This window comes from Mastacembelus armatus, chromosome 13, assembly GCF_900324485.2.
Source record: "Mastacembelus armatus chromosome 13, fMasArm1.2, whole genome shotgun sequence".
In the NCBI taxonomy this organism is placed as follows: domain Eukaryota; kingdom Metazoa; phylum Chordata; class Actinopteri; order Synbranchiformes; family Mastacembelidae; genus Mastacembelus; species Mastacembelus armatus.
Genome location: NC_046645.1, coordinates 20,027,650 through 20,040,352, shown reverse-complemented (window position 1 = coordinate 20,040,352; position 12,703 = coordinate 20,027,650). Strand labels below are relative to the sequence as shown.

Here is a 12,703-nt window from a genome sequence, read left to right as displayed (position 1 = left end):
TTACAGGTGCCTCAGCTATTTCAGCAGTTTAACTGATAGGAAGACAAAGATGATGTAGTAGATTTACAAGAGTTCAGCCAATAATTTAAGAACTATACTTTTAGTTTAGTAAAACAGAGACTAATTTGGATTCATTATAAGACAACTTGTTCCACAGAAGACACTGGAGATATGGAACAAATTTTTTATCAAAGTTTGGCTACTGTATCAATAATAAACATAGGGATGTGTTTACTGTGACTAATTTAGTGACCTGTTAAGTGACTGCTCTAGCAGTGGGCAGAACACACTAATTTTTGGTAAACATGAAGGAAGAAGACTTCCCATTTTTGCCATTTTACACTCTCATCTCCAGTAACCATGCTCAAAAACATGTGTTTCTTCAGGAAACTAGGTTGTAAACCATTAATTTATTCCTAAAACATAAAACCTGAATCCACAAGACACAATTGTTGTCACTATTACAATTTTCAACAAAAAATAGACACCTTCCTTCACCCGTCATACACAAACTGAATGAAACCAGAAGTATCAGTAAGTGCTAGGAAGGCTTTACTTAGAGTAGGACAGATTTTATTCAGGTCAGTAGTGAAAACATCTTTTAGAATCTCATCAGAACGACTATCAAGATTTGTGATAAGTTTTTCTAGAAGTTGTGAATAAGAGCCAAGCACCAGGTAACAAAAGGTGGAATGCTGAGAGTCTGTTGCTGTGGACAGAGCAATTCATAACTGATGGGACAAATTTGCAGGTTATGATGCCTGAAAATAATGCAGTTCAAATGAATGATATAAAGCTATTTTGAGTTGTTTTAATAGTAGTCTGTTAAGTCATACATCAAAGTTATGTTTTGGTCTACAGTGCTATATTATGTAACTAGCTACATTACAAATTGTCAGAATTACATCAGCTAAATGCTTCATTACTTTCTCAAAACACATTTATTAATGAACCCCTTTGAGATATGATTACATGGTGTGTTATGAACTGTCTCACATTCTAATTAATCCTCAGACAATTAGGAAACTTTGTTATGAGGGATGTTGTTTAATAACACCCATGGGAGGCTGTGACATGAGAGATTATATTTGACATAACAACTGTTTAACTTCAACAACTATAAGTTTAAAGTTAAAGTTATAAACCTTTTTATGTAAAACCTTTTAACACACAAAGATTATAGTTGAAATTACATGCTTTGCTGAATATGTTTTTTTTTCTCCATTTCTCCTTTTAGTTAATATGTCAAATTGCTCAATGCATTAAATATTGAACATTTTTGAATATTCAACCTTTTATGTCCCAAAAGAAACACACTGATTGAAATAGAGCACTGAAGTGGTCACATCAGGCCTTTGGGAACAAGAACCTTGTTCCCACACCAAAGGGGCAGTTAGGACATAGGGAACAACTAATCATCTCACCCAAGAGGACATGATGGCCATTTGATTTGCTTTGATACAACAAACACAACATCTGCTATCTATTACATTTAATTGTATAAACTGCCTGTTCTTTTGGTGTTAACCAAACCAAGCCATTTAATCAAATGAATTTTAAGTTGTTCTGTAGGTATCCCATAGCTCTCATAATATATAGTGATCCAGTTATAGGCTGCTGACCTCTCACCATGAAACCTTTGCAGGGGTTTTCTTTGCTGCTACCACTGGATCCTCTATAACAATGTTCCTGTGTATGGGATTTAATATAAACTTTATATCATAGTCATGTTGATTGGAACAGGCCCCAAAGTGATTGTGACATAGTTTTGTAAAGTTTGCATTATTTGGCCTTTGTTATCACAGAAAGACTTTCGTGCTTAGTGTGTGTGTGTGTGTGTGTGTGACTATAACACATGGTAAATGGTTTTACTCTAAAATTTACTATGCAGGATATACATATCCATACAGTCTAAAGATTTTGTTTAAGCCTACTCAAAAGTTATATTCTGTATCCTCTATAGAGCCTATTGTTTTGTAATGTCTATGTACAGCATTTTATTGATTGATAAGCACTGATCGGGATTGACTGGTGACAGTGTAGTCACAAACAGGGGATGTGAACTGGTTTAATTTGCCAAAGACCTTTCAATGTGTCTATTTGATTATACACATGGGAATCTACAAGGAGCCTTGTTAAATTGTGTTGGAGCTGTAATGAGGATGACAGTAAGCTGATGTCAAAAGTTACTCACGGTCAAGATAAAAGAGATCAACATCTAGCTGCTGATCCAACTCACACCTCCACAGATAAGATACTGTGATCTATTGGAATAAATTCTCGTGTCATTTCAGCACACAATAGTGTGATATTGTATTTTTGAGTATTTTTTGCATATACTTAGAAGGCAAAGGATACCATCACTGTAGTGCAACATTTACTGTAACTGTAATGTACATGATACAACTTCTCTGCATCTTTCAGCTACTTTTATCTTTATCATGTGATTATCTCTTTTATTACAGGTACGCTGGTGTTCAAGTGATTAAATGTATCTCTACAGACAGAGATTGAAATTAATAGTTAACAAGTAAATATTGTCTTTGCACACAAAGCGTTTTTGATATTCAATCAATTTACTAAGGTCTGTATTTTATTTTGATTACTTATGTGTATTATTTCTCAAAATACTAATCTAAATACATGTTTGCTTAATAAATCTTTTTCCTTGTGACTGAATTAGGAACAAAACACTGCTTGCATATTTAGTCACTGTTAAAACTTTTAAAATATTTTTTGTCTTATAGGTTTTACATTGATTTCAACAGAATGGACAGAAACACAACAATTTCAAGTGATATCCTACAGATCCAGGGCTTTGACGTATCTCCAGAGCTCACATACCCTCTGTTTTTCTTATTGCTGTTTCTTTATCTTTCCCTGCTGTTTTCTAACATTGGTGTGCTTGTGCTAATAATTACTGAAAAAACTCTGCATCAGCCGATGTACATTCTTTTTTGTAACTTGTCTGTCAATGATCTCATAGGTAACACAGTCCTACTGCCTCAGCTCATGGTTCACATTATTTCCACAGAACGTTTTATCACCTACAACCAGTGTGTGCTTCAAGCATTTTACAGCCACACATTTGGTTCAGCTTCACATATGATTCTCGTCATTATGGCAATTGACAGATATGTGGCCATATGTCGGCCATTGAGGTACAGCTCTATTATGACTACCAAAACTGTGACTGGGCTGTCTGCAACTGCATGGGGGGTATCATTGGTACTTGTGTCCATCTTGATAGGTCTTACAGTGAGGCTGTCACGTTGTAGATCAGTTATACAAAATGCTTATTGTGACAATGCATCACTGTTCAAGCTTTCTTGTGAGGATGTGTCTATCAGTAACATCTTTGGACTCATTTTTACTGTGCTACTATTTAGTTGCTCAATCGGAGGGATAGCTGTCACTTATTCCAGAATTGCTCTGATCTGCTGGGTCAAAAAAAACAAAGAACTGAATAACAGAGCACTGCAAACTTGTACGAGCCACCTTGTTCTTTATTTCATCATGGTGTTGTCAGGGTTTTTAACCATCATATTGCATCGTTTCACAAATTACCCAGATTTAAGGAAGATTGCACATATTTTATTCCATGTTGTTCCTGCTAATTTAAATCCAATCATTTACGGAATGCAAACAAGGTCATTACGGGAGAAAATTATCCAAATACTGCAAAGAAAAGTGGCTCCAACCTGATACCTCCAAGTCTGACTGTATCTGAAACACAAAGATCTTTCAAACACTGATCCGTGTTTCAATTGCATGTGAATAAATCACTTTTAAGATGCAGTTCCTTTTGCATACCTTTGTAAGCACTGTATGTGAAATACATAGCTGTCTCAATAACTTAAAAACCATGATGAAGGAAACTGCAGCATTTTTGTCTTCTGTTACCAAATCTCATGTTGTTTATGGATAGATTAGCACTTTATTTATTTGTAAATCTTATCTGTGAACTGAATACAGCATGTTAATAATGTGTGAAAACAAGAGAGTACATCAGTTCTGGTTTCCCTCATCTATTTGTTCTAGACCAACAAATCAAGCTCTCTACAAACCTCTTGTGTCTTAAGGCAATAATTTTACATATATACATATGTGCAATGCAATACATCAATAATTCTGTTTTAAATTCTATTGTTGGGTTTTTTTTTTTTGCATTATTGCAAAGATCATGAAAATCACTAAAATCATAAATTTCCAATTTCAACTGATCTTGCCTAAATGTTTGAAGAGTAATATCAGTAAATACACAATTAAATTACTATATATTCATGTTTATTTCCATTCAATTGCAGGGATGTTTTGTGCAGTTTTTTCATATTTCATATCACATATTTATACTCAGTTTTACTTTTCTTATTGAATGACCTGCTTTTATAATATAATCAGGTTGAATTTCTTAACATGTTGACTCAGCTGTAAAGTGCTTTATATGTGTCTGCTTGGCCAATATTTCCAAAATTAAATTAGTAAATTGTATCATCAGACCAATAGTCTGTTGCCTTTTGGTTTTATCATTATTCATTTTTACTCAACATCAAAAGTAAATTATTTGTTACTTGTTGGTATGTACACTTATTATTTTGCTCCTGATACTGTAATTAACAAATAAAAAATAGACTTTGTGAAACAAAAATGGAAATCAAGTTTATTTGTCACCTCCTTACATTGCTTTTGTGAATCTCTTGACTGAATAAAAATAAACAATGTCAATGTACAGAAATAAATTTTATTAATTGAAAATAAATACACCAAAGTTAATGATTATGCCACCTGTAGAAAATGATATTTGCTTGCCCACTGCCTTTGCTATTAAGAATTTAATCATTTTCACACACCACTGTGGTGAAGGAGGTCAACTACAAAATCCAAGCACAATAAATATAGAGATCTAATTTTACTCAGAGGCAGGACTACTGTATGGTTGGGCATAATATGGCCTCCAGAAAAGTCTATTTCTAAGAGGCCTAGAAATCTGAATGTTAACTAAAATATTGGATGAAACTATAGTGATTAATCGATCTTGATGTATACCATATTAATTTTTGTTTTATATACATCAAAGAGACCAATTTCCCTACAGTTGTGCAGTTAGATTGCTTTGCCCATGATGAGAAGACTCATGAAAAACACCATTATGAAAAAGATCCACATGAAGAAGCGGTCTAAAACTTTGGCTACTTTCTTCCACTCCCCAGTCTTTTTCTGTGTGGCCCTCTGATCTCTATAGCAGTTGGCTATGTACTCAATGTTACGTGTAAGCTGTCTTTCATTGCTTTGGGTGTTGCAGGAAACCTCTCTTTCTTTTCCCACCCCATCACTCACACCTCCTTTCCTGTATCTCCTCGGAACCCCTGAATCTTCATAGTCCGTAGTCATAAAAATGTCGTTGTTCCTGGTGTGATTTGTGGGTTTCTTCCCCATTGAGCCTTTCGAACTCAATGTTAGATTCATGTCATCTCTATCTTCTGTAGCTATGGATTCTACAGTCTCTTGTCCTTTTTCCATTTTGAAGACACAGTCCTCTCTGGCTGGCCCTGTCTGACTGTTTATGGTGCAGTTGATGTTCTTTGCAAGTGGAGGCTCCTCTTTCTCCTGCTGTGGCGACAAGCAGTTCTCCCCAACTTCATAAACAAAACACACTCTGGCCATGTACTGTAGAATGACTTTCTTGGCCCACTTAGGAACGGGCTTGGCGTCCGGGCCACAATGGTGTATATTCATGATGAAAATGGTCAGGGCAGTGGAGGCTGTGATCATTGTCATGGTTGCAATGTAATACTTTCCTGTGCAAGACAGTAATAAAAGGAAATCAACATAAATAATTGTAACTTATAGTCATCACACATGTTAGGATTTGACCTCACTGTATTACCCTTACCAATAAGAGGTACATTCTCAGAGGGTGGCATTATCTCTGCAACCAACAGCTGAAAGACAGTGAGGGCCAGCATCACAGTGACTCCCAAAGACACCTTCTCCCCAGAGTCAGCAGGCAAGTAGAAGCCCAGTGGAGCCAGAAAAGAGATCATCACACATGGTATGAGCAAGTTAAAAACATAGAAGGAAGCTCTTCTCTTAAGTTTAAGTATGTAGGTCACATCCGGGTAAGGATCAGCACAGCAGCCATACAGAATAATGTTCCTCTTTGCGGGCATACCCAGCACCTCCCACTCAACATTTTCCACCAGGTCGGCTAGGTCAGCACTTTCCATGGCATTCAGGATGTCCAATTGGTTACCGCTGTATGTCCAGGAGCCATAGGTGAGTCTGCATTGCTGAGCATCGAAGGGGAAGAATGACACATCCACTTTGCAGGAGCTTTTGGTGATAGCTGGGGAATCCCATGTTATCTTACCATCATGTCGGATCACCACGTTAGTGTCCATGGGGCCAGTAAAATGATCATCTGCACTGAAAGGCAAACAAAATCCCTCAAAAAAATGAAATTAGATGAGCCATGATCATATTCATACCAAAAGTAAATTGGAATTTTGGGATAACTTTTTAAAAGCGGGTATAGAAAATGGATGGATGGATAACTTTTTAAAATCGTTGAAGAGAGCTGTAATTTTTGTGGTGTATGATAATGTATCAGGATATAAAGGCACAAGTGCACCAACTGAAGGAAGAGTCGACACATTTTGGAGAGTTTTACTCATTCCTCAGTGTTGTGTCTGCATTTTATATCTTTTCACTAGTGTGTGTTTATATGTGCAAGTGTCAATGTGTGGTTGGTCTTTGTGATATCAACTGTTGGGTGCCCCTGATTGTAATATCACTATTTGAATAAGCATTCTTCTGGATTATTAGTTATGTTACTGGTGTATAAAAAGCAGACAAGGACCTGGACACTCCTATGCATCAAAGGTTCAAGGAATGTTCAGCTTGTGCCTTTTATACTGATGAATGAGTGCCATAGTGGGATAATAATTGAATGATTAACCCAATACCAGTCCGACCTACTTGTTATATAGGACTATATCAGGTCTCCATACATAACTACTAGGTATGCGGATGGTATCGAGTCCATCATAATCATTTTTATTCCATTTAAGATGTGCGTCAACCCACACTCTCCGTATCCATAAATATGCAGTCAAAATTTGGTTTCGCTCATCCTGCAAAATATTGAAAATTATTAACATAAATGACAAAGACATGACACAAATGCCAGGTAAGGCACAATAGCAGAAATTCAATAACATATACTGTAACAAGGCATTACTGATGTAATGCTACTGTGTGGTTATTTGCCATAGCTGCAGTGTTTCACATCTAATGTGCAAAGTTAATCCTAAAATAAAATGTGCATGCTGTGATGTTTTACCATGTCAATAATTTGCGACAGTGTAACCTGCAGAGTCACATTAAGGGCGGTGTTTGTGTCCTCCACAGGCCTCAGTGCGCTAGTGTAGTTGGCAAATAAATCATTCAGGAGCTTCTGAGCGAATTTCCCATGAGCACACCAACAGACTAAGACAAGGAGAGAAACATCAGTCATATCACAACGAAGCTTCTGTTTTATTTCACATGACATTTTCTCTATATTATTTTTTTCAGGCAGGCAGAATGACAAGGCTCCTCAGAGCAGTCAGAGCAATGTATGTTGAGGTGGGAAGAACAGGAGAACATTAGAGAATGCATGGCAGATGGTTTGAAGAAGCCAAAAGGGGATGCCAGGCTAAATTGCCCTTCCACAAAGCTGTGGAATGAGATCAGGCAAATCTGACATTATAAATTCAGTAGCTTGTCTATAAAGCTGCTGTATGTGAAGCTTAGCACATATTGATAGAATGCTTAATTCACTGTACACCTATTAGTATCAAAGTGAGCCTGAACAGAATGTTTAAATATTTGTGTGCTTTTAAAATAGTGTCAATAGTGAAAAAATGTATAATAAATAAGCCACTAGAATTTATCTTCAAACTGGGACATGGTTTCATGTCAACAATGGATTTGGGCTAGCCAGATGTCAACCCTGAATCGCTATTTCAGTAAAGCCTCTGATCGGGATACAAAGGTCTGTGGGATTATGATGACAGTAAAATCCCTAACCCAACTGGCTGCGGGTTTGCACATTCTAGATACCATAGAAGGGAAAGTGACATCTCAAAAGAAATTGATGACCTACAAAATATAAAATAGTAATGGCATGGATTAAATGAAAGTGATGTTTTTCAGAGTTTGTATAATATATATTTTTTATAACGTTATAACATTGTTCTATGATGTTCAAGGCCAGAATTGCTACTGCAGATATCCTATCAATACCATACAAATAGCCTACATCAGTTTTTATATCATGTCAGCTGAAGTGAAGATATAATGAATTGAAACTTACTTGGTAAAATATCAACACACAGAAGTAAGAAAGGTAAAGTTTGGAATCTCCAGAGTTTCATCTTGCTGAAACAAATGATCCAAATACCATCTGCGACAAACACAACAACAAACAAACAAAACAAACAAACAAAAAACAGGAAAGTAAGGAATAAGCAGACTGATGGTAGATTCAGGAGCAATCCAGCGATGCGTGGTCCTGCCTGCACTTGGCCACCAAGTGCACTGATAACGCTTGGTAGGAGAAAGGGAGGCGGGGCAGCAGATTGACAGAACGGATTTTACGGATTTTAATACAAATATCATGTTACCCACTGCAGACAGATGAAGTGCACCTGCAGTAGCCAGCGCTATTTTATTGAAAAGCCAAATGAAATGAAATCGATCCTTTGTTATGGTTTAGCACCACGGACAGCTCCTGCTTTCGTCCTCACACCTCATAATACACGTTTGTTCGCGCGTTTTGATTTTACATTGTGACTAATTATCAACAGACACGTTTCACACAATGTTTTGCATGTGATCTGTGCATTATTGTGATAGGCTGTGCTACCCAAACGTACTGTACCCTAGCACTTTCTCTTCCGGGTGCTGGTCTTCTCCGCCTCCTGCATTTTCCTCCTGCGATCTGTCGCACAAGGAGGACGCTGCATCCTCAGGCCTGCGTCTTATTATATGTTAACTCAACAACTGGGGATGCAAAAATGTCGCAGGGATGTAGGATGGCCGGATGATCATCGACTCTTTTATAAGGGAGCCCTGTTGACGGCATCTGGAACATGCAGGTCCAGCATGCAGCCTGATGAAAGAAATGTGTAGCGTTGCTGCTGACAAGCCAGTTGCGTGTAGCAATTATTTGTCAAGAACAGTGTGGAGGTAGGTTCTTTTTTAAGTGTTCAGTAAATATGTGCATTTGTGTCAAAATGATGCCAAGACATGTAAGGCATCCAAAATATTGACAATCTGACTGCAGCCTGTGCATGTTTACATCATAAGCATCTAATGGTCTAAAGCATAATGGCCAGGAGACACTATTTTTAACTGTTGCAGACCCAGTCTATGATGCTACAAGGCTCAAATGTCTTAGGGCATGAGAGGCCCTTGGTCATCAGAATATCATTCACCACCTTTGTTCTGGGAACTGTGTCCCTACCACTGCTTGGGCTAATCACTTCTGTCTTCATATCCTCTGTGTTTCATTATGAGGACTCTACTGGTACACATTGCCAGGTAAACTCCCTGTGTTTTTCACCCCTGTGTTAAGATGTTCAAGCAATACTCGTTTCAATGAGTTCACTTCAATTAGTGTTAAACACTAGACTGTGCTGCCTGTGCATGTTCTGATCAAAGAAATGCCACAACCAAGCAACAAGAAGTAACATTTCTTAGACATTACTTTACAATGTGTTACTGTTACAAATTAATTGAATGTGATTTATTACAAGTAATTACTAATAACATAAATGACTGTTGATGCTTCAGTTAACTGTCAGGTTTTTATAACAGTAGACATTTTCAGTATCATGCTGTAAATATGGCATCTAAGTGTAGATACTTGTGACTTTTGTGACTATTGTGCTTTTGTCTCCTTTCTCTCTTTCTGGATTAAATTTTAACTTTGATGCTATATGATCATTTGGAGCCATAAGAAAATTATTGCTGTATGTTTTCAGGTTCCTAACTACCTGCCATCTATCAGTGCCTCAATAAGCCTAAGTCCAGAGTGCCACATATGGCGGTTTTGCATTGGACTGCACTCAGCACCAAGGCTCTTGGTAGCGATTACCTACTTCAGATTTTACAAGACAAGATTTTCCTCAAAGGTTCCTGAGAATTCACTCAGCTGCTTGAACCTGGCCTTTTCTGTTTCTGAAAACCTCGGCCTCTTGCTCCTTACGTATGTGTCATCCAGCGAGACATACTGTGAGTATTGCATATTTTCACGTACATAGTAACTTTTACAGAAAATATTTCAAGTCATACCTATGCTCCATATGTGTATATTTTTGCTCCTTAGTTGTACACAAGGAAGGCTTTGTCCTGTTTATTGTCAGCTCGCTTATCTACATGCTGATAACTTGTCGACTGTGGAAGGCTATTAAGAAGTATTCATTAAGTCCTGAGGTAATGTAATCCAGATTGTAAACTAAAAACCCTTGTGTCAGTTGCAGAATTTGAGTTTTACTTCAACTCAGTAAAACTGTTTTTGCTCTTTTATAGGATGCCAGGTCTCACCATTGGAAGGTGCGGATTTTATTTCTTAATGTATCCTGCTGTGTTTTTGCTGGATTCTTTTATTGGAAACACAACATGTATTGTGAATCAGGGAGTAAGTATTAAATCATTTTGGTTGAAATTGTAAATATTGTTCAAAGGAGGATGCCGCAAACTGTAAAAGCATGTCAGTTATATGAGAAGTAAATTTTAACAGATGCTTACATCAATGTCAGTTGTAGTTGGCCAAAATATATGTTTCATCTTTTCACAGGTTACACCCTTTTTGCCCTGTTTGAATATCTCGTGGTGTTCACCAACATGGCCTTCCATCTTACAGCAGTGTGGGACTTTAAGAGCCGGGAGGTCATGGTTATTTCATCTTCTGAAGATAAAGACTTCTGACTAGAAACACAAGGACTTAGTACTAAATGTGCAACCACTAAGCCACCTGATAGCAACAACCTCAATCCTGCTCAAGAGGAAGAGTGGGATGAAGGCCTTTTTCACATATTTTGATGATGGCATTAGTTTTTAGCATGTAGATGTCAGCTAAGCAGGGGTGGTTCTAGACCCTTTTTAGGGGGGCTTTAGCCCCCCTGTCTGTCATTTCAGCTGCCCTAAAATGATCAACTATAAAAATTTATTGAAATTTATTTTACTTTTTCAAATAAAAATAAAAATAACTAAGAAATGCAGGACATGTCAAATAAAAAAAAGATCCAAGTTTTTAAAATTATTTATTTATTTATTTTTTATTCTCTTTGCTATTCTGCACATGTGTGATAGCCCTTCCTTAGAGGTGCAATGGCTTGTGCTGTATGTCAGCCAGAGGCGGGAGACAATGAAACATCTTGTGACGCATAGGTGGTTATAGAAGGTATGTAGTGTTATCAGCAACAATAATGAGGGCTAAGCCCCCTTAAGGATGAAATCTTAGAACCACCCCTGCATCTAAGTATGAACAAAAACTATGTATATGTAGTGTGTAGGTGTATATTTTGTGTATAGGCTTTAGGTGTATATTTTGCCTTAGAGTTTAATTCATGAACATATTCACCTAGATACATTATGTTATGTAAATTTCAAGTTTTGTATAATGCACAACAAATGTCTGGTCATACTTTGTGTGCCAAAGTAAAGAGACAGTTCTAGAATGTGCTTGACTGTTTTTTAAATACAAAGGGGTAAAAAAAAAAAAGACCTGAATCTGTGAAAGACCTGTCTCAATCCAAATTTTGAATCTCATCTTCAACACACCAAAGCAGTACAGTGTTTCAGACTATGCAGAATCCGTTGAAAAACATTGCCACCAAGACCTGCTTTTGTGTAATACTTAAAATGCAGTATCGAGACCACTACTAAGAACAGATTTGTCATTACATTTATGTACATGTTTTAGCAACAGAGAGAGTAATTAGCACTGTGGGCTCACACCAAAAAGTTCTGGTTTCAAGTCCTGTTTGATCCTAGGGCCTTTCTTTGTGGAGTTTTCATGTTCTCCTTGTGTCTGTGTGGGTTTTCTCAGGGTGTTCTAATTTCTTCCCATAGTCCAAAGATATGCCGTTTGGGGTTAGGGTAATTAGTGACTCCAAATTTCCTGCAAGTATGAATGAGAGTGTGTATATTTGTCTGTCTCAGTGTGTCAGCCCTGTGATAAACAGGTTGTCCAGGGTGTACTCTGCTTCTTGCCCAAAATGTCAGTGAATTTGGCTCCAGCCCACCGCAACCTTGAATGGTGCAAGATAAGCAGTAGATGATGGATGGATGGATTTAACTCTGTCATACCAAAAGCAACAAAAATATTTATTAAAACATTACAAACACACTCTGGAATTTCAAAGTACTTTACACAGGCAAAAGAATAACATTAGAACCATATTCAAAAACAGTAATTACAATAATAAAAAACAACAATAAATCAAGCTGAATAGAGACAGACCTTTTAAATATTCAACACATTTTATAAAATACGTATTATGAAAATAAAATACAAATAGAAAAAGATAATAGACCTGAAATATAGTTAAGTTACAGTGCAGTAAGAAGTTATAAATCACCAACATGCAAGAAGAAAGAAAAAGATGTAAAAATAATATTAATAATTGACAACTACAAAAAAACAAAATAATAC

At 36.8% G+C, this 12,703-nt stretch overlaps 3 protein-coding genes across 3 annotated transcripts; 2 read left to right on the top strand and 1 right to left on the bottom strand.

Moving 5' to 3' along the window:
• The first annotated feature begins 2,769 nt into the window (after window positions 1–2,769).
• LOC113123799 (olfactory receptor 5B12-like) lies at window positions 2,770–3,705 on the top strand. Its single transcript, XM_026296100.1, has one exon. The coding sequence runs from the start codon at window positions 2,770–2,772 to the stop codon at window positions 3,703–3,705; it is 936 nt and encodes a 311-aa protein (XP_026151885.1).
• Window positions 3,706–5,103: 1,398 nt separating this feature from the next.
• chrna10a (cholinergic receptor, nicotinic, alpha 10a) lies at window positions 5,104–8,796 on the bottom strand. The gene is made up of 6 exons (XM_026314241.1): window positions 8,769–8,796; window positions 8,357–8,446; window positions 7,343–7,488; window positions 6,979–7,133; window positions 5,894–6,426; window positions 5,104–5,798 (listed from the first exon to the last, which is right to left on the bottom strand). The coding sequence occupies exons 1-6, from the start codon at window positions 8,794–8,796 to the stop codon at window positions 5,104–5,106; spliced, it is 1,647 nt and encodes a 548-aa protein (XP_026170026.1).
• Window positions 8,797–9,417: 621 nt separating this feature from the next.
• Window positions 9,418–10,974, top strand: LOC113125049 (post-GPI attachment to proteins factor 2-like). Its single transcript, XM_026298321.1, has 5 exons — window positions 9,418–9,585; window positions 10,029–10,278; window positions 10,373–10,479; window positions 10,576–10,684; window positions 10,844–10,974. Exons 1-5 carry the CDS (start codon window positions 9,418–9,420, stop codon window positions 10,972–10,974), a joined length of 765 nt encoding a protein of 254 aa, XP_026154106.1.
• Window positions 10,975–12,703: the final 1,729 nt, after the last annotated feature.

Excerpts from the sequence above, each read along its gene's own strand:
- LOC113125049 (XM_026298321.1), top strand. The coding sequence starts at position 9,418 with ATGCTACAAGGCTCAAATGTCTTAGGGCATGAGAGGCCCTTGGTCATC. Across the intron at positions 9,586-10,028 it reads CTACTGGTACACATTGCCAG|GTTCCTAACTACCTGCCATC; the intron begins GTAAACTCCCTG and ends GTATGTTTTCAG. Across the intron at positions 10,685-10,843 it reads CATGTATTGTGAATCAGGGA|GTTACACCCTTTTTGCCCTG; the intron begins GTAAGTATTAAA and ends ATCTTTTCACAG.
- chrna10a (XM_026314241.1), bottom strand. The coding sequence starts at position 8,796 with ATGAGGTGTGAGGACGAAAGCAGGAGCT. Across the intron at positions 8,447-8,768 it reads TGAGGACGAAAGCAGGAGCT|ATGGTATTTGGATCATTTGT; the intron begins GTCCGTGGTGCT and ends TGTTTGTCGCAG. Across the intron at positions 7,134-7,342 it reads TGTCGCAAATTATTGACATG|GATGAGCGAAACCAAATTTT; the intron begins GTAAAACATCAC and ends AATATTTTGCAG.
- LOC113123799 (XM_026296100.1), top strand. The coding sequence starts at position 2,770 with ATGGACAGAAACACAACAATTTCAAGTGATATCCTACAGATCCAGGGC.